General features: G+C 46.6%; 1 protein-coding gene across 2 annotated transcripts; it reads right to left on the minus strand.

The window, feature by feature from the left end:
- Positions 1 to 491: 491 nt before the first annotated feature.
- Positions 492 to 19,604, minus strand: CIPC (CLOCK interacting pacemaker). 2 transcript variants are annotated; one of them, XM_040226023.1, is made up of 4 exons: positions 16,351 to 19,604; positions 10,866 to 11,053; positions 6,762 to 6,931; positions 492 to 3,977 (listed from the first exon to the last, which is right to left on the minus strand). In XM_040226023.1, exons 2-4 carry the CDS (start codon positions 10,999 to 11,001, stop codon positions 3,084 to 3,086), a joined length of 1,200 nt encoding a protein of 399 aa, XP_040081957.1. In that variant the 5' UTR covers positions 11,002 to 11,053; positions 16,351 to 19,604; the 3' UTR covers positions 492 to 3,083. The 2 variants fall into 2 exon arrangements, with proteins under 2 accessions (XP_040081957.1, XP_040081959.1); XM_040226025.1 differs by lacking the exon at positions 16,351 to 19,604 and adding an exon at positions 16,103 to 16,342.
- Positions 19,605 to 19,977: the final 373 nt, after the last annotated feature.

Here is a 19,977-nt window from a genome sequence, read left to right on the forward strand (position 1 = left end):
ACTCGACAGATTTCCCCACTGAGACTCTGTAGGTGAATTCTGAGGAGCAGAGCCTCAGGAATCAACTCAGAGAAGCATGAACGAAAAGGCATGGAGAGGCACTCGTTAAAGACCTCCCTGTAGTAGAAAGATCTTTACTTAATGTAGCTTTAGTTTATCCCAGTAGACAACTACAGTGGTTTTGTCATTTAAAAATTCCATCTGTGAAAGCATCATATCAGATGGAAGAAATCATTGGACTGTATACTCTTTTCTCCTCCCAACCTACCCAATATAAACCCTCCATGACTCTAGTGAATAACGTCAAACCACCCATTTATCTTAAGAGTGCCTGCATCGCCTTTAAGTTCTGAACAGTGAATTTCCACAAGTTCAGTGTCTAATCTCAACATCCCTAAATACCTTGAGTATATGCATATGAAACCTTTATCAATCGAACATTTACTCTTGATTTCAGTGTTTTAAGCAGTTATAAAGCCCAAAGGCCAAACAGTTTTCAAGTAAGTGACTTTTATTTTTCTCTGACGTTTCACAGTCAATTTCTACAAAACTTCATACTTCCTCAAAAGAATTCACATTTGGTAAAGAAACCTCTACCGTAAAGAATTCATAGCTGGAAAGACACTTCAATATATGCACGAGAGTTACTGTTCTGCCAAAAGAATCAAAGTCAGACAATACCATAATCAATAAAAGCAAGGAGAGTGTAATAAATTACAAATGTCACCAAACTCCATTCCCATAACCAACTGAATCAGCAGCTTTTTCTAGATGTGTTTCCACACTGCCAACACCATCTTGCCAAAACTTAAGGGTTGGTGTAAGTTAAGAACGGCTTTCAGAAAACAACAGCTTTGCCACAGAACTTCAGATGAGATCAGGTCATGCATCAGAAGACCGTGACTACTTACAGCCGTGTGAAACCAATGCAGGTCCTTCCGGTCAACTCCGAGGTTCCTCCACTTGTCAATCTGGCTTCTGGCCCCACACGTCTGCTAGCCTCAGTGGATGTCTCTTTGGTGGACCAGTTTCTCTACCTGGCTTCATCTGCTTACTCCTCCACTAGGGAAAGAACACCCATGCCAATAGCCTACAGGGACTCACCACACCAAGTTACAAGATCAGACAGGAGCCAGGGTGGGTGCTGCTTCTCCCTGCCACTCAGTGACGAGCACTGCTGATGGCGTTCAGTGTCTTTTGCCTGACAGCAGGGAAGTGCAAACCTTCATCTAGGAAGAAGAGTCCAAGACGCGTACGGCTCCACAGGGGAGTTTTCCGATGGCGTAAATTTGGTTCTCAGCAAGTGTGTTCAGATTTTTGACTCAGTAAGACTCATGCCTGGTGCCCAGGCTGTTCTGAATGCACCTGTTTCTATGGCTTTGCTGCCAAACATATTCTGCCAAAAAGGAAGCTTCCTAGCATGGTGTGCAGAGCGGAGCTGCAGTAGCACCACACAGATGGAGGGGAGGCAAAGGGAATGGGCCAGGAGAAAAAATAGTAGAAGCAGCCGAGCCTGCTTAAAGACCTATTTGCTCCGATTTCTGAAACTCTTCCGGAAAGCACATGGCAGGTAATAATTCTGCATTGATCAGGAGAGTCTAAGAGAGTTTACCGGGTTGTTTGTTTCTAAACTGCGTTTGAGAACAAAATGCAGGCAATTTGAAGCCTTGTAATTTTAAAACTATATGAAGAGCTTCTAGCCTTGGAAGAACTTCAAGACCATTTTCCTTGCAGAAAAAATGAAGTTGGTCATACAGGATTTCTTAAGATTTTCAAGAGAATGAAATTTTTAAAATGGGAGCGTAAGAAGTTGGCAACTTCACAACCTAGAAATCTGGTTTACAATGAAGATGAAAAAGTGTGTAACACTGGCAAGTCCTCATTAATACCCTCTGTTTCTAGATGGACTTCACAGAACCCACTCTACCTTTTGGCTTTACTGCCAAAATCCAATGCCTAAAAGAAACATGGAAGACCGCTCCACATCACTGTGACATCAGACAAATGAGAACTCTGGATGTGGAAAGAAAATGGATAACAAGAATGTTTTCCAATTTTTTGTAGACTTGTATGTCATAACCTTGCAATGATTTTAATTCAAAGTTAATCAAGCTTAATAATATTTTCTTTCTTCTTTTGTAAAAACAAGAGGGGAAAAAAAGTGGTCGCAGAGGGCTGTCTTGGATTACACAACTGGAGACCATGAAGCTGTCTTTAAGATTTTCACATATAAAACAGGTTGCATTGTTTCAAAAGGAGAGGAAAAAAAGGCATAAATTACTAGAATCTTCCAGCTCCTAACCAAGAGATGCTAGCCATTTCTCCTTTCTTTAGACTCTATGAGTCAAAAATGCAATTCATCAACTGTAGCTCCAGATGGTCCTAAATCCATTCTATACTTTACAAATCTGAAGTATTTCGCCTACCAGTTTAAGAAAAATCTGGCTTATGATTAAAGTGTAAGAGTTAACAGTGCTACTCTTTCTCTTTGACTTTCAAGTTTAAAAAAGCAAAGCTTTAAGTGATTAAGTGCTTGCATCCGAAGAGCAATCTGTGCCAAAGCATTTCAGGTTTCTGCCAAAGGGCACAGGGCCTTGTGGAAGGCAAGCGCCCTCCTCTTACATTTTCGTCTGTGACTGAGGCCTTCAGGGGAAGATCCATGAAGGGCTCCTACGTCACCTGCTCCCTGACTCGACAGGTGCTGCTCTGTGCACGCGTCTGCGTCACTGCACCCTCGATCACGGCTGGTGAGTGGGGTGGTGGGGGGTGACAGCCAGCAGGGCCCCGCATGATCACCTCTCACACTCTGCCCCATGAGCCATCAAACTGCCTGCGGGCTGAGGAAGAGGGGCTCAAGGGCACCCAAACCTGAGGTCCTCGCTGGAACAGAGACATAGGTAAACTGTGCATAGGCCACAGGTTAAGACAGCAGCCAGGTCCTGGCATGCGGCTTCGTAAGTGAACCAACGAACAGTCTGAGTTTAAAAGGAAAAGATCTTATGTAAGCTTTGGGTAACAGGAGTAGGTAACAGTATAAGAGTTAAAAAGAAGCACTCAAGTAACCGGAAAATATGCCTTCGATGTTACATGTCTGGCTGCTCAGAGAATGCTTCCAGGTCACTGCTGGAATGACCCGACCCTGACGTTAAAGACGCCTGCAGCCTGGCCCAGGCCTGAGGAGCCCTGCTCTTAGTGGCCTCTATGAACAGCCGGGTCTGCTCCTTGAGCTGGTCGAGTTCCACCTGAGTTGCCTGGTTCTGACGAATCAACTCCTTGGTTTTCAAAGTGATCTCCAGCAAACCGGATTTGTGCAGGACTACCAGGGTATTCTGAAAGCGCCTGTGCTTGCTCTGCCGCTGCTCTGGAAAGCTATCTGGACTGCGGCAGAAGTGCTCGGCGGCCCACAGAGTGGAGCTGTAACTGGCCGCAGGCGGGGACAGCGGGGAGCTGCTCTCCACCCCGTGCAGGGTACTGTCGGACGCGCAGACGGGGCTGGCGGGGGAGGCAAAGGTCAGGCTGGGAGCTTTAGCCACGTGGCTGCTGGACACTGGCTGCAGAGTCTGTGGACTGCCACCTGCCACCAGGGAGGGCACGCCCTGCAGAGCCGAGTCCTCGGCAAGCTTGGCGCCAGGGGGCATGGGGGTCGGGGGCTGTTGGGGGCCAGCACCGGTCTTGGTTGGCTCGCGAGCAGACAGGCCGGGCCCCAGTCTCTCAGTACAGACCTTCTTCTGCATGCCGCCTTCTCCTCGTTCTTCTGTGCTGTGGGAAGGGCCCCTTTTGCCAGGGTGAGGGGCTATTTTGGTGTAAGAATTGAGAATGGGCAAGTAGTTCCTGGAGTCCGACTTTTTCTCACCAGCGTTACACGGGCTGACAGGAGGCGGGACGGGCGGATGAAGGAATAAGAGCTGTGGCTGGGCAGAGATCACTTCAAAGGAGGGCTGCACAGTCCACGACTGGAGCTGGGAGGAGCTGCTGCCCTGCAGACACAGGGAAAGAGCGGCAAACTGCTCGTTACCCGCGGCTGTCCATGGGGCAAAGCAAATACCCAGATGGACGGACAGAGCTTCCCACACATGGGGCAGCCCTTCTTGATAAGACTCGAGATGAAAGTGGCTTCAATATTCACTTGGGTCTGATATCATAGATTTTCTCTCTTAAGGGAAAACTGGAGGAAATGGCTATCTTTATTCAAGTGCTGTCACTCAAGAAAAAGAAAAGCGTAGGTAGGTGGAGTAATGACATAGTCAAAGTCACAACTGAGGCAATAAAAGTACGGACGGTACGATTTGCTGGCATAAATTAAAATGTGCTTGTCTCAATACCATCATGTGACTTTACACCAGTCAAGTCTTCCTTTAGTTACCTGTGGAATCTCTCTTAGGTGAAATCCACTTTTGATTAAAAAGTTACGTATTTTTTAAGAAGTTCCCTACTGTCAGGAGGCCACAGGTCCGCTTCCACGGCAGTGACCCTCACCAACCACAAAGCTCTGCCAGGCAGCAACAGCCACCACCTGGTGCTTCCACACTGTGTGACTTTACATGGCTGTCTCGGTATTCTCCTGTCTTTGGGCCTGGCTAGGAAGCACAGCTCTCCTCACTGAAATGAGGAGACTTGAGAATAAACCCCTGAGGCCAGGCAGAGAGAGCCCTGACAGAGGCTCTCCCCTTGGTGGAGTCACATGATGTATCTGCGGAAAGTGATGGACCCTGCTCCCACGTGGGCACCTGATTTGCATGCATTTCAGCTCCTTAGATACCTGGTTAGGAACTCCTAGCCAAGTTCAACTACAGTTCATCTCCTGTGCAAAGGGTGGGATGACCTGGAAAGTCCATTCTGGAGTCCTCCTGGTATTCAAATATACTCTGAGAGGTGCTGCAATAACAAGCAAGCAATGCTGGGCCCAGCAACCACACTCCCCCAGCAGAGGAGATACAGAAATCAGGAGTCTTTCAAAGAAGAGATCAGCCCAGTGGAGCTCAGCCAAAAGCAAAACTTCAGGCTGTTTCCCTGGTCAATCACACCACAGGGGTTGACCTCCAAGGCAAACAGACCCAGAAAATACCCAATTCATTGCTCTCCCAAGGTTACTCTTTCTAGTGCTGCTGTTATGCCCACTGATTTAGTCTGTTTGTCCCAATTATTAGATTTGTACAAGGTTAACCACTCTTGTTGAAATCAGCTAAGGGAATACCTGACAAGATTTTAGACTTACACAGGATCTCAGAATCATTTCACATAAAGCCTCATGTTAAAGATGAGGAAACTGAAGTCCACGGTGAGGAAATAATTTGTGTGTAAGAAGACATTGACAGAACTGGAATCAGACTCACAAGAGAAAAATACCTAAAACCAAGCAGCAATAATTAAGACACTATATAATAAGTAAAGATTTTTAAAATTTGGAATGTGCTGGAATTCTAGCATATGTGAAAACACAAAACTCCTAGACCGCTCCATCAGGTCATTCTGCCCCCAAGCCTCCTGTCTCCTGATCAAGCCTTCCCAGTGGGTCTTTATCCTGAAGACGACGGCTCTGCTGGGCCCGCCTCCTCACCAGCAACTTCGGGCTGTTCTCTGCCTTCCGGAACTACCACGACACCCACAACAAAAAACACAGATGCCTAAGGAAGAGTGGCAAGGGGGCCGGAGAGGAAGGCAGTGAGAAAAGAGCAGGAGGCAGGAGTCCTGAGGAGCACTGGTGGGGCCTGAGCAACCTCATCTGGGCTCCATTTCATGTCTTTATTCTCAAATCTCCTCGTCTCAGCGAGGAGAGCCGTGCTTCCAGCTGAGATATGATTTGTCAAAGCAAATATCTTCAAATTCTTTTTCCAAACTCACCAGGTTGCCTTATTGAGAATCAGTTTGAGTTGCTCAGCAATAACTAGGTAAGAGTTAAGATATCAGGGTTTCCTGTCAGGCTACAGCCATGTTCTTCCACCTAAGGTGGGAAGGTCACCTACACACCGCCAGATTGCAAACTTCACTAGCTTCAAACAGCCTCATTAACAGAACCACAAGAGGACTAGTCTGTTTCAGAGCAAAGCAGGATAAGGTTACATGTTCTTTTAACTAAGTTCATACAACTGAGTTCTCTGACTCAAACACTGGGGTTAAGCTTAGATTTTCTATCTAAATCTTTTCTTTCATCTAGATAATAACTGCATAATTTATATAGTTATGTAATAAAACCTAAAACAAGGTACTATTCAATTCTATGGCAATGCTATGTGGAGTCTGCTGGTAGAGTCATACCTATACCAAAGAGTTGCTTTTTCGCTAATGACATAGCTCTGGCTGATGACTAAGAAAATGCTCAGAAAATAATGTGAGAAACAGGGAAATTGCCTCTACTTTTCAAATACTTCTCAAAGTCCCCAGGGAAATTCAAACTAAAAAAAAAAAAGAGCCTCTTGCTTCAACCCCCAACTCTGTCATATCTTAGATGTACTATGGAAGTTAGGACATTTCTGCTTAGTTCCTTTAAACATGACTAAGATATTCCAGACACTTTTGGACAAATGAGGGGTGCAGTCTTACTGTCTGGAGAATGAGAATACACGTCCTGACTCTTGTACTCCTTTTTTCAATCCAGGTCAGTAGCTAAAAGGCCACACCCTCTTCCCAGGAGAGCAGCGCGTGTTGGTGTGGTTTCTGGTGGTCTGCCTCTCAAACCCCTCCTTGGCAGAAAGAAACTCTGTACACAGGAAGCTCAGAAACTCGAGTGTGCAAAGAAGTGATGAGCGTGCGGTCCTCCTCACCTGTTTGACCAGCACATTCTTCATGACCACCATGGGGGACAGTGTCGGGAAGGCTCCATTCGCAGGCTTGGAGCTTGGCCTTGGCCTGTCCTCTCGGCTCCAGCCTAAGGCACTCAGCATGTCCTCGGACTCCATCTGCTCGGCCGAGCTCAGGCATTCTGAGCTCCCATCTGCTGGGCAGAGAAACAGTCAGTTCACTCAGGCTCCCAACCAGTCCTACTGGGGAGCCACAGACCCCCTGAAGTCGAATGGAACATTTGTGATCCATGCTTTTGAGAATTCTTCCAGCATGTCTAGCTTTCATGGGATTCTCAATGGGATGCATAATTATCTCTCCCACCCCAAGAGATTAAGGATCACTGCAGTAGGACAGCAGACTTCCGTTCTAACTCTCTTATAGACAAAAGCCAGCATCAATTAGGGTTCATGTGAAAGTAACCATCACCAGTCTACAGAAGCGGGTAAAGGCTTCAAAGTTAGCTCATTACGTTTAAGAATCTGTGGTTGAAAAGGGAGAGGAGTGTGCATGGAACCTGAGAAAAGATGAAGATCTTTAGAGGCTCTAGGCACCACATGATATAATAACAACAAAAACAAGTAACAATAAAACCCCAAGACTTACCACTTTGCTGAAACTAAAACGGATGCCTCCTAAGTTTCCTAATTGTAAAAGCCTGGATAAGTTCATCAAGCTGAGGCTTACGATGTCTTCCTTTGTTCTCCTCTTCCACCCAGTTAAGCACCTCCTTTGTTAGTGTCCTGAATGCATGCTGAGTGTGCCTACTGGGGATCCTGTACAACGGGTGATGGAAAGATTCTCTCCATGGCCAAGAAAAGAAGGCTGCTCTACGTGACATCCATGAAGAAAGGACTTAATTAGTTCCTTGCTGGAGTAAACCAAGAGACTGCCAGTAAGGAGGCTGGGAATACCCTAGATGCTCGTCAAAAATCTCAGTGTCGTCTGGATGAGGCGAGATTGGAATGTGACTATAATTTAGAAGAGTGCAACTGTCAACACTTGTCTTTAATCAGATTCTCCAGAGATGCGTTTCAGAAATTATGGGTCTTGGGGCCTTCCCCTCAATCTATGGAATTGATTTAGCTGGTGTCCAGGCACACGTACTTTCACAAAGCACCACAAGTAATCCAGATGTGCACCTTTAGTTAAGAGCTATTGGGCCAGAAACAAAGAACTTCAGAAGAAAAGTATGTACCTAGTACATGTATCTTGTTTTCTACGCAAATGCCGTTCTGCATGTAAAGGAAACCAGGGCTCCTTGGAGAAATAGCTGATGTCTTTGGCAGGGAAGCCTAGACATCTTACTGTCCCAGAAAGCAAGGAAGCACTCAAACACAAATGCGAGACACGTCAAAGACACAGGTGCCATCTAGAAGGGACCCCCACTGACCCAATGTGGGACAACCTGGTATCAGAAAGAATACTGATAATGGGTTGACAAACCAAATCAGAAAAGAATTCCATGAATCCACAGTGATGCTCAAAAAAGGGGGCAGAGAAGTATTTCCTTAAAGAAGATCAACAGCTAATAAAATGTAAAGGAATGATACAGAATTAGATCACCATTTTTCAAACCACAAATTTAATAACTGGTTTAGGTAAGCATCCTCAGTGGATGCAAAAACCACTGGTCAAGAGGTTGTTGGCAAACAGGAGAGTCACACAATCTCAAAGTATCATCCCATAAACTGCTTATTAATCACAAAGAGAAAGGAGTACTTTCATAATAAAGAAATCAGGTCTACAATTACTCCCTTAATCGGAGTGTCACCAAGAATAAGACAAACCTAGGAGTCATCTCATGTGTTGCAAAGAGAAGGTATAATATCAAAAATTTAGTTTTCTATTTAAAAAATGTTTATTCTGTTTCTAATACTGGGGAAGCTCCCAGAGAAGTCCAGTGTGAAACATCCTACAAAACAACAGGCCTAACTCATTTAAAGACGTCGATTTCACGAAAAAAAAGAAAGGGAAGACAAGGGAACTGTTCTAGACTAAGATCGAAAAGACAGGACAATGAAATGAAATGCACAACCTTCAACTGAGTTCTGCACCCAAAACAAGCAAATATACAAAAAAGACTAACAGTTATAAATGAGAAAAATCTAAATATGGACTGTAGCTAATTAATAACTGCCAATTACCTCACATCCCGAGGAACTGAAAAGATAACTCCAGCAGGGATGACACCATCGGCACCCGGCCCAGAAGTGGCTGGCGGCCTTCACCGGGACCACCTTCTGGGGCACGTGAGTCTGAGTATTTTTAAGACTGCCTTACATCTGAACAGCACAAAACTTCTTACGGCACTGCTGCATTGAGAACAGGAAACTTTCAGAAAACTATCCAGACTGTGCAACATGCTACAAAACAGCTGGCCTGATGGAGCTGAAGTTGTCAGAGGAAGTACCAAAATGGCCACAGTATTGAGAATAACAGGAGGTGGGATTATGGTTAATATTTATTTTCTTCTCTGCATATACCTAAACTTCTAAGCTTCTACAATGAGCATATATTACCTCCAGATATTAAAAAAAAAAAATCCAGTATGATAAGAAGACAGAGAAGGCAATGGCACCCCACTGCAGTACTCTTGCCTGGAAAATCCCAAGGATGGAGGAGCCTGGTGGGCTGCAGTCCATGGGGTCACAAAGAGTCGGACACGACTGAGCGGCTTCACTTTCACTTTTCATTTTCATGCACTGGAGAAGGAAATGGCAACCCACTCCAGTGTTCTTGCCTAGAGAATCCCAGGGACGGGGGAGCCTGGTGGGCTGCCGTCTATGGGGTCGCACAGAGTCGGACACGACTGAAGCGACTTAGCAGCAGCAGCAGGCCTGCAAAGTTTCCCAAATCTGTTTGATCACAGGCATCACCAGAGACACTTGTAAAAATAGGAAACCCACACTCCAGGCCCTCCCCGCAGACCCTCGATGTCACAATCTCCAGGAGGGGGGCCTGGTGTTTTTTAACAAATGCCTCAGACAAGCCTTATGATGAGGCAAGCTTGAGAAACAATGGGAAAAGATTGAGAAGAAAAACCCAAAGGGCTAGACGCTGGCCCTAACTTTCCTGAACTGTACTTATTCTAATCCCTGACCCGGTGCTCTACTCCTCTCAGAGCAACAATCTATTGATAACCTGGCTTCACCTGCAGCTTCAAAATTTACAAATCTAAGCGTGAGAGACTTCAGGGTTCCTAAGAGCTGCATTTCTCACTATAAATTCATAAATCGACAAGATGGACTGATTAGTCTCTATGGGCTGGAAAATAGAAATCTTCCTCCAGGAGAGGGCTCTGCTCTCGGGATGCCGGCCCAGGCCAAATCCCCTGGCATCACCCCTCTGCATCCCCTGGGCCAAAAATATTGACACTCAAGCCGTATTTAAGCCACTTCTCTCAGACCTGGAGATTAAAAAAAGCCTCAGCACAAAGTTAAAAGATTTACTGGGTATGCAGCTAGTTCTTTGAGAAAAAATAGTAAGGAAAATTGTCCTGCTTTCTCGTCTCTAATAGGTACTCAGGTTTGAAATGGGGCCAGGAGACTCACAGACCAAACACAAAGAGCAAACACTGGCAGGGATGGGCTGTCAGGAGGAAATGTTTTTAAACATAACAAAATACTTTCTTAGAAAAAAGATATCTTAACAAATTATATACTACCTTTGTTTAATTTGTTATATGTGGTGACAACATGCAGTTTTTTTTCCAATGTGATTATTGGAATGCAGTGTAACTGCAATATAACTATTCCTGTGAGAAAGGAGGAAAGACAACAGAATTATGAGTATTTTATATCTTTTCTCCCATAACCACTTCCCACAGTGGGGAAATCTGTAAGATTTGAAGTTGAGAGTCTGAGCAGAAAAAAGACGTCAAACCGTTCCTTCAGAACTAACCCCACTGTGACTCTGATGAATACCCTGCCATGTGGCAACAGAACTACCATTTTAAGAGACCAGAGAGCCATTCATTTCTCCTGTGGGTGAAATCTTCCCATCCTTATCACACAAATGAGTTTTACGGAGGACATTTTTCAGGCAAATCATTCACTACAGTGTAGAAAGGATAAGGTAATTTTAACCTGAAAATCCAGAGTCCTTATCTGACTCAGCAGCTGCTAGGCCGAGCTGACGAGACGCCTTTTTCATCTCTGAGCCCTTGCTTGGTTTGGCTGACAGCCTTCGAGAGCCCTCTCTGGATGGGTTCTTCCTCTCCATGTTTTACTGGGCTGAGAGGGGACTCATCAGTACTCTTTTCATCTGGACTGCCCTGTGAAAAAACAATAGTTATGTAAGAAGTCACTGCCTGGAGAGCTGGGACAGGTGAACCAGCAGTGAGTAAAGTCGGGGCAAAGGACACGGGCCTCGCCCACGTCCTTACCCCCGCACTTTCTCAGAGGTCTCAGATGACAAAGGCTACACGTTTACTCAGCAGGAGAATGGTTTCCATCCAAAGGCAGGCTCACTGTCCTCTCCCTGCCCTCTAATTCCATTACAAATGCAAAGCACACAGACCATTCAGTGGAAGCTTTGTAAACTGCTAACAAAGACACATTTGATTAGCTCTCTGGAATGCTCCCTGTGGGAGAAGAAGAGAGGAGAGGGGATGTCCACCTCAGACCAGGCCTGCTTCCCAGGATACCTCCGCAGGCCCGAGGCTTTCTGCCACCTCTCCGAGTGTAGTTTCTCAAATTAGAGGAGGTAGTGAACAGAGAAAAAAACAACTCCTTATATATGCATGCCACATTCTGGCTTAGAAAGTGCGTCTCTGCACACGGAAAACCAGATACACAGTGCTTTGATCCACAAACACCCGTAACATTATTGATGTTAAGATCTCATTTGAGCCTCAAAACATCCTCCTCAGTTGTTATCCCATTTTACAGAGGAGGAAGTTGAGGCTCAGATAAGTTATATTCAGTCATTTAAAAATATTTCCTGAGTGCCTGTTGTGAGCTAGGCATGGTGCTAGTGGGGGGTACAGAGTGAGTCAGATAGACCTGCTTCCCCTCTTCCTTGAGAGACATCTAGATTTGACCCAGTAACACACAGCTAGTTCAAAACAGATCCAGAACTAGGTTAACAGCACAAACTGTGAGACCAACGAGCCCTTCAAGATATTTTAACAGGGCCCTCTGAACAGTCAGCGCTCCCATGGTGGCTCAGATGCTACAGAATCTGCCTCCAATGCAGGAGACCTGGGTTTGATCCCCAGGTCGGGAAGATCCCCTGGAGAAGGGAATGGCAACCTACTGCAGTATTCTGGCCTGGAGAATTTCATGGATAGAGGAGCCTGGCAGGTTACAGACCACGGGGTCGCAAAGAGTCGGACACACGCCTCAGTGATGAACACTTTCACTTTCTTTTCTGCACAGCCAAGGGATGGCAGCTGGAAAGGCGGCTCAGTAAGAACACAAGGATACTGCAGGGATGAAGAGAACAGCGGACCAACAGGTAAAACAACAACAACGCAACTGGACGAGTGCTCCAATCTGACCGTCTGTGTCTCCCCAAAATTCACATATGGAATCTTAATCCCCCAAGATGATGGTATTAGGAGATGGGGCTTAGGTAATGAGAGCTTCACCTCATGGGATGAGTGTCTTAGGCTCCAGAGAGGTCCCCAGCCCCCTGCACCACAGTCAGTGAGAAGTCTGTGACCCAAAAGAGGGCTGTCCCTGGACCATGCCGGCACCCTAAGCTTGGACTTTCAGCTTCCAGAACTGGGAGAAATAAATTTCTGTGGTTTATAAGCTACGCGGTCTGTGGTGTTTTGTCATGACACCCCAAATGGACCGAAGTAGTACGTTTAAGCTATACCTGGTGGCATTCTTATTCACAATTCATTTTCGACTCCATCCGTTCATCCTTCTGAGTAGAGAGAAACATGGGGCCCCTGTCAGACAGCTGCGTATCTGAAAACACCCTGAAAATGCCGAGTGTGAATTTTTCTGCTAATACAGGATCTAGTAAAGAACATCAACCACTCCAGAAGCAGAGGAGGGATTGGAAATTAAATAGAAGCCAAGGATACTTACAGGCATCCTTAACAGCTCTCTTGCTCTTTTGCATACAGTGTAAGTGGACTAAAGGGAATGCATGCTGATCAGAATGAGACTGAATTAAACACAATTCCCAGTAAAAAGTAGTCTGTACCATACCTAACTCATTCAAGGTGAGTGGCTTCCCCACTCAGGCCTCGCCACACTGAGCACTCTTTGACGGAGCACATTTAGTACCATGTGCATGAAAGGAAACGGCCCTGTCACACCTCTCGTTAAAAAAAAAGACAGCGCTAAGTCGTGTCCGACTCTTGTGATCCCATGGACTGCAGCCCACCAGGCTCCTCTGTCCGTGGGAATCTTCAGGCAAGAATACTGGAGTGGGTTGCCATTTCCTTCTCTAGGGGATCTTCCCAACCCAGGGATCGAACCCAGGTCTCCCACACTGCAGGCCCTGTCACACCTCTCATGGCACTCCACATGTGTGCACGTCTCTCCACTGGACAGCAAGGAAGTCTGACAGCATGGACCAGTCAGTTTAAAAAGCAAAATAAAATGCAAAACTGTTCTCTAATTAAATCTGGATCCTTTTGTATGAAACCCAACAAATGTACACTGCTGTCTGAAATTGAACAGAGGGCTTCTTCAAAAATGGCAGCAGCTCTCCCTGGTGGATGGGCCATCAGACTAAATTCAAGCCTGACCCTGCTACTGATTTAGATTGGGAAGGTAGCTCATGGCAGTTGCAACTAATTCAGAACTTGACAAAGTTTCACATTATCTTATTAAATGGATTATTTTACAGGCATTTGAGATAAAGCATCCCAACTTCTTCCACAATCCTTGCAACAAGACAAGGAACAAGGTCTGGCTACTGTTATTAAGCTGCAGTCAAATGGAGCTACAGAAAATACACAGGAATTTATCCAGCTCGTCTGAGAATTTTCAGGACAATACTGATTGTGGGGTCAAAATGCTAAAATGTGGACGTTAAAAGGAGAACAGATGTAAAAATTTTAGATTCTGGGAAATTGGTGGCAATTGGAGACTGCATAATCTACTTCAGAATAATAAAGTAACTGCTTTCGATGCGGAAGTGCTAAAAATATGAAAGCCTCTGTCCTAAGTAAAATTCTCTTTCAGCAGTCTCAGTGTCCAGGAGAAGTTCAAGTGGGCATCAGAACAAAGGGCTACATGCCATCCGACCTTTCCTCTGAGAGAGGCGCTTCCCTCCCGGGAGTGGCACTGAAGATGTCAGTTAGCCAGTGAACAACAGACCCGTTCATACACAGCACAGACGGGGCCCCCGACCAGAGAGATGGCATTTACCACTGGTGCCCTCAAACCCAGGGCCACGCCGACGGCAAAGTCTGAAAACTTCAAGAAGATTATGTTCCTGGTCGGTATCATTTTACAATAAAGTCAAATGCACATAAGCTGACCAGGGGTTGAAGATGGGTTACCAAGCTCATACCCATTGCACCATCTCTGACTCCTGGCACAGACTGGAAACCACGACAACTGTCTTACCCACATCTCAGATCCTCATGAGCCTAACTCTGCATTAGAAGGACTCCGAGCTAAGCTTGAATTGACCTGAAAAAGGCCTCTTATAAGCGCACATGTAACACAAGGTCCAAAAGGTTCCCAGAGAGAGCAGTATACACTAAAACTCACAACAGAAAGTGAACCAATATATCTAGAGGTTTACATCAATAGGTGTAAGATAAAAAATTCTACCAAGCGAGGCACAGCACTTGATTCTTCTATTTATGCACTTCTTACATTAGAGTCTAATTATCTGTTCATCTCTTCAACCTCAAGGGTTGAGTTTTCATCTCTGCAACCTCAGCCCCTAACAATTCATGTGTGGGGTATACTCACAGAATAATAAATTCCAACAAATCTCTGTCCTGCCGAGTCTCAGGACAGGTCTAACAGGTTAGCTGTCACCAAAACACCTGATCGGCTTGAAGGTCAGGAGTCTGCATTTCCTGGTCACCTCAAGCACCATGGTAACCTCAAGATTTAATGTCTAGGTCTGGTCTCCTGCAGGAAACAGGTATTCCATCCACGCCTCATTTTAAGCCACCCCTCATTTTACCTTTAAATCCAGCAACCAAACTAAAGGTTGGTCTAATCCACAATCTCTATGGAGATTCAGGCTTCTGATAAAAAGGAGGCCCAAGGTACACAAGGGAAGGATCTGAAAAGCTGCTTGCAGATCCCTCTGTAATAGACAACTTGGCAACTTTCCTGAGAGCTCAAGTTCCCTTTAAAATGTGTCACGTGTATAACAGGCATGCACAGACAGAGGTGTGAGGTGAAAGCCCAAGCAGAGGCTTAAATACAATAAAGACACACGGCCACAGAAAATTAAGACTTTACCACCCCAAAAGGCACGAGTAATCCCAGTTGGAATTATAAATGTATTACTAGGTTTTTCTCTGAAGTCATTTTCTCTTGGTCTGCATTTTCAGAGATACCAATCTGGGGGGAATGTCTGTGGGTTTGAACAAAGGAGAAAAAAAGAAACAACCATCTACCTACACCTCTAATACTCCTCTTCCCTTTCACAACCATTTGCATGCTTCGATTTGGCTGTAAATTCTGGTCAAAGATCCCGAACCCGGCTTCCATACAAATGTCCTCTGTTTGGAACCAGGTATGTATGGCTTACTCATTTTGCTCTTTCAACGATTAGATGAGACTAGCGAACTTCCTCAAACCCCCCTGCCTGGAGAAGAGTTCGCAGTTAACAGTGCGCACCACCCCTTCCCATTCGCACCAGCCCACGATACATCTGTGCCAGACAGCAGGAGCGCCCTCCAGGCACCCACCAGCCTGCCGGCTCAGCAGGGCAGAACTGGGCAGACCCTTGGACTGTGCTGTGACTGGCATGCCACCAACCTGCCAGGGCAAACGTCCAGGCCATGCAGTACTGCCAGGACTTGGGCAATCACACGGAGCCTGGCTGCGGCCCGGTGCCCTGGGGCCTGGATGGCTCGGAGGTCCCCTGAACCCACCCACCGTCAACCACTCACTCCGTACTTGGCACTGGCCACCTTCTCGGCCACCTCCCCGCCCCCTGGCACCACGCCTGGCACAAGCTGGTCACCCGGGGAGGGAAAAGTACCAGCAAAGTGGGTGACAGCGTGTCTCTGGAAAAAGACAGCACACCTGTGCCCCGGGTCCAGAACTGGGCGCTACCCACCCGCGCCCCCACCCCACAACCCCAAACCGGGTTGGGGGGGGCGGGCAGGACCCTCACAGGGTAACCAGCGCTACGTGGTCCCCACACACAGACCGCTCCTCACCCGTGACCTCCTCTCCCACGCGGTTCTGACCCTCGCAACAAAGCCAACCCACTAAACGGAGCAGGGAGCATCACCCCTTCACGCCTTGCTCCATCACCCCCAGCTCCCACCATCTGGCCCTCGGCACCCCGAAAGTGCCCGCTCTCCCTCTTGCCTGTTCCCTCCTCCTCTTCCTTGCGCCCGCTTCCTCTCCGCCGGCTCCTCGCCCAAACCCCTCTCCCCGGTCCCCGCAGCCCTCCGTCGCTCACCTAGGGCCGGGGTCGCAGCTCCACAAGCGGACGACCCGTGGGTACGGCGGCGCATGCGCGAGCCCAGCCCCGCGGCTCCATGACAACCTCGTCGTCGTTGTCGTCGTCGCGTCTCAAGCGATCCCCCCTCTCGGCCGCCCGCCCATTTCTCCTCCCCCCTCCCCGCCGCCTCCGCGACGGCTTTCGCCAGTCACGTGACGCGGCTCGGATGACCCGGCACCACCGAGACTGCTCGCTGTTCTCCTAGAAGGGCCCTTGGAGGCGCCCGCTCTTCCAGTCTCAGCCGGAAGACGACGCCGGCACGTCGTCCTCAGGGAACGGAGGGCGGGCGTCCCCTCAGAGGTCGGCGCTCTCTCCGCGGAAGGCGGGCATCTCTATGGTTAGTAGTTCCTCAGACCGAACCGCCATTTTGTACGGGGACCTTTTGCTATAGGAGCTGCTGTGGAGCGAGCGTGGGGCGCGGTTCTGAGGCGGGGTCTGGAGAAGCCGGGGCGGGTCGGCTTCCAGCAGACAAGGCCGGAGGCGTGATTCTTCTGAGGGCGTGGGTGGAAGTCAGCCCGTGGAGACCGCTCTCTCGGTTTGTACCCCGAGACGCCGTCGGCGTTGGGGACCGGGACGGGCCATAGGCTGACTTGCGCTCAAGCCCGAGCGGGAGCAGCTGGGCAGCTTCGCCGGGTCTCGGCCCGAAGGAGGCTTGCCCGGACCGCGCCCCCACCACTCCCAGCACTGCTCATCTTGTTGCCGAGCCTGTCGCGGCTTCGGTTTGCTTTCCTTACCTCCAGACAGTGCTTCACGTGGCAGGGACGCAATCAGTATTTTTTGATGGGTGATTTCATGTCATTTGATGTATGACTCATTGTGCGACTGGCCGAAATGTTCAGTTTCAAATAGATCCTGTTTCTCAGGCCAGTTCTTGAAGTGTCACCACGAACAACGTGTTACCAAGCTAAACAAAAAAAAGCGGGGGTGGAGGGGTTGCGATCAGTTGAAGTTCGATGCATTGAATCAGTGAAGGTTACCTCCTAAATTAGGAAAAGTTATTTTACAGTTGGAAAAGGGGACACTGATGAATTTGAAGATTGCCATCGATAGAGGCAAGTTCTGCAGCTGCCGTGTCTAGTAGGGTAGCCACTAATCACAAGGGGGTACTGAAACTGATTAAATGAAATGAAAAAGTGGGGTCTCTTTTTTTATTCAGGTTGTGCACATTTCAAGTCCTCAGCAACCACGTGTCGCTAATGGTTACTTGGTTATGCAGTGCATTGATTACCAGCATCCTGGAAAGTTAGCGATGGATCTAGAAGATGGGTAGGGGAAATTCGCCCTCTGTTGGTAATCTAAGCCTTACAGAGTCATAGGTAATCCCATTAGTCCTCCAGACACAGATAATGCTAATGCATTACCAGACATAAATGTATTTATTAGCATAAGCTCTACCAACAAATAATTGAGTCCCTGCAGCATATATGGCTTTTGTTTAGGTGATGGAAGGACTGTTAACAATTATCAAGTAATGAAGAGCCAGGCAGCTTTGTACCTGTTCTCTTACCTGTGTGTGTGTGTGAGAGAGAGTTCTGTCATTGAGTTGTGTCTGACTTCTTTGTGACCCCATGGACTGTAGCTGTCAGACTCCTTTGTTCATGGGATTGTCCAGGCAAGAATACTGGAGTGGGTAGCCATTTCCTTCTCCAGGGGATCTTCCCCACCCAGGGATTGAACCCCGGTCTCTTGCATTGCAGGCAGATTCTTTGCCATCTAAGCCACCAGTGAAGCCCATTCTCTTACTGATGTCTGTACAAGTTGATGAGGTTGCTGTTTATTAATGTTTCCATTTTTTAGATGAAGGCACTGAAGCTTTTGTCCATGATGACAGAGTTCCTAAGTCCTGGATCTAAACCATTAGGCCATACTGCCTCTTCTGGAGGCAGAATAAAACAGTGTCTGCCCTCAAATACCTTAGAATCTGATATGGGAAACACAGATATGTTTTAATAAGTTGTATGAGAGAGAATTGCCAGTGGATTCTGAACAAAATCTAATAAAATCAAAAGAAAAATAATCTGCTTGTTTTCTGCTGTTGACTGAGAAAGAGACCAGGAGGTAAAGTTTTAAGAAGGTCACGTAAAAGTAGGATATCCAGTAATGGAAGTGGGTGAGAGCAGAGTGCATACCAGCCAAAAGAGAAAGGATGAAATAAGCAAAGGTATGAAGATTATTTTAATCCTCCACAAGCGCAAATAAGTCATACTTCCCTGGTTTCACCTATCTAATGACCATGCTGTATCAGTCATTTGAACTTCAAAAACAGATTTGGTAGTGGAACCAAATGAATCAGACTAATTTACTGATAGGCATAATTTTAACTGAGCTACTGTATGGTTCTATTGTATATAATTAGGTACATAGAATAACCAATTCATGAAAATGGATAATGAATCTTTTATAGAGCCTAACCAATGTAAAATTTTTTCTTTCTTTGCTGATTCACCAAGGTTTGCAAATCAGCATCCTCTGATGACAGTTTCCTATCAAAGTACCATGGTTCTTTTCATCTTTGTCGTCACACTCAGGGTTCTGTGACGGAGAGTGGTTTTCCAAGCACCATCTCTTCTTGCTGTGGAATCCTTTCCAATTTGAGTCCTCAGTACCAGTCGTGAGTTAAGACTCATTCTGCCACCACCACTGCCAGCAGGGGGAGACCTGCTCCTTGAAATGCTACACTTAGGGGTTTGCAAAAAGGCTTCTTTTCCTTTCTTCCCTCACAGAGTGCCGGCCACACATAGGAGGTCAGGAACTGCACCTCTGCTCAGCCTTCTCCCAGACCATGTGAGGATTTGAGTTTTCAGTCCTACATAGGGTGCCGCGAAGAGTTAACTTTGTGCTGAGTTTTATTTGAAGATATTTTCAAGTATTCAATCTAGTATATAATTTGCAATATAAGTAATTCTTTAATACTTTAATGAAGTTGAATTTAAAATTAAAGTTATTTAAAATTAGTTAAAATAGTATAATAGCAGTGAAAGTATTCAAAAGATCTAATTTCAAATCCCAGCTCCTATTGATACCATTTTACAAAGGATGGGGCATTTCAACATCTTCCCTCACATAAGACACAGGAAAGAAGATAGGCCATAATCTCATAAGTCAAAAACTGAATAATTTCTGCTTTATGAAAACTCATTGCTATTCTTATTTTTCCAGTTTTGCTGAGGAGCAGTGAAAACATCACCACAAGGACTGGCATTAGTTCTTGAAGCAACACTCGAGAACCATCTTTTTTTTTTCCCCTTGAACCTCAGTTTGGCCATCTGTGACAGATATCCTGAGTCTGGCATTCAGCATTACTGCTGACCACTTCACAGTTTTTTTAGAGGATTTGATGGAATGGCGGTTATGTGTGTGCCCCCAGAGTCCCAGCACCATAACATGGGTCAGTGAGCGGAGAGGAGGGGGCTGTTCCATCCTGTGTGTGGGGGTGGGAATCAGCAGGTCCCAACTGGCAGAGGCAGAGATGAGCGATAGCAGGATGCGTATTCCATTTTTCCTCAGGAATCAAGTGCCTAAGCCCCCACCAGCCAGGTTAGTTCTCAGCTCATATTTTTAGGGCTATCTGGAAGAACAGAGACA

The sequence above is a fragment of the Oryx dammah genome, unplaced genomic scaffold (genome assembly GCF_014754425.2).
Source record: "Oryx dammah isolate SB20612 unplaced genomic scaffold, SCBI_Odam_1.1 HiC_scaffold_26, whole genome shotgun sequence".
NCBI lineage: Eukaryota > Metazoa > Chordata > Mammalia > Artiodactyla > Bovidae > Oryx > Oryx dammah.

Excerpts from the sequence above, each read along its gene's own strand:
- CIPC (XM_040226023.1), bottom strand. The coding sequence starts at position 11,001 with ATGGAGAGGAAGAACCCATCCAGAGAGGGCTCTCGAAGGCTGTCAGCC. Across the intron at positions 6,932-10,865 it reads TAAGGACTCTGGATTTTCAG|ATGGGAGCTCAGAATGCCTG; the intron begins GTTAAAATTACC and ends TCTGCCCAGCAG. Across the intron at positions 3,978-6,761 it reads AGAATGTGCTGGTCAAACAG|GGCAGCAGCTCCTCCCAGCT; the intron begins GTGAGGAGGACC and ends CTGTGTCTGCAG.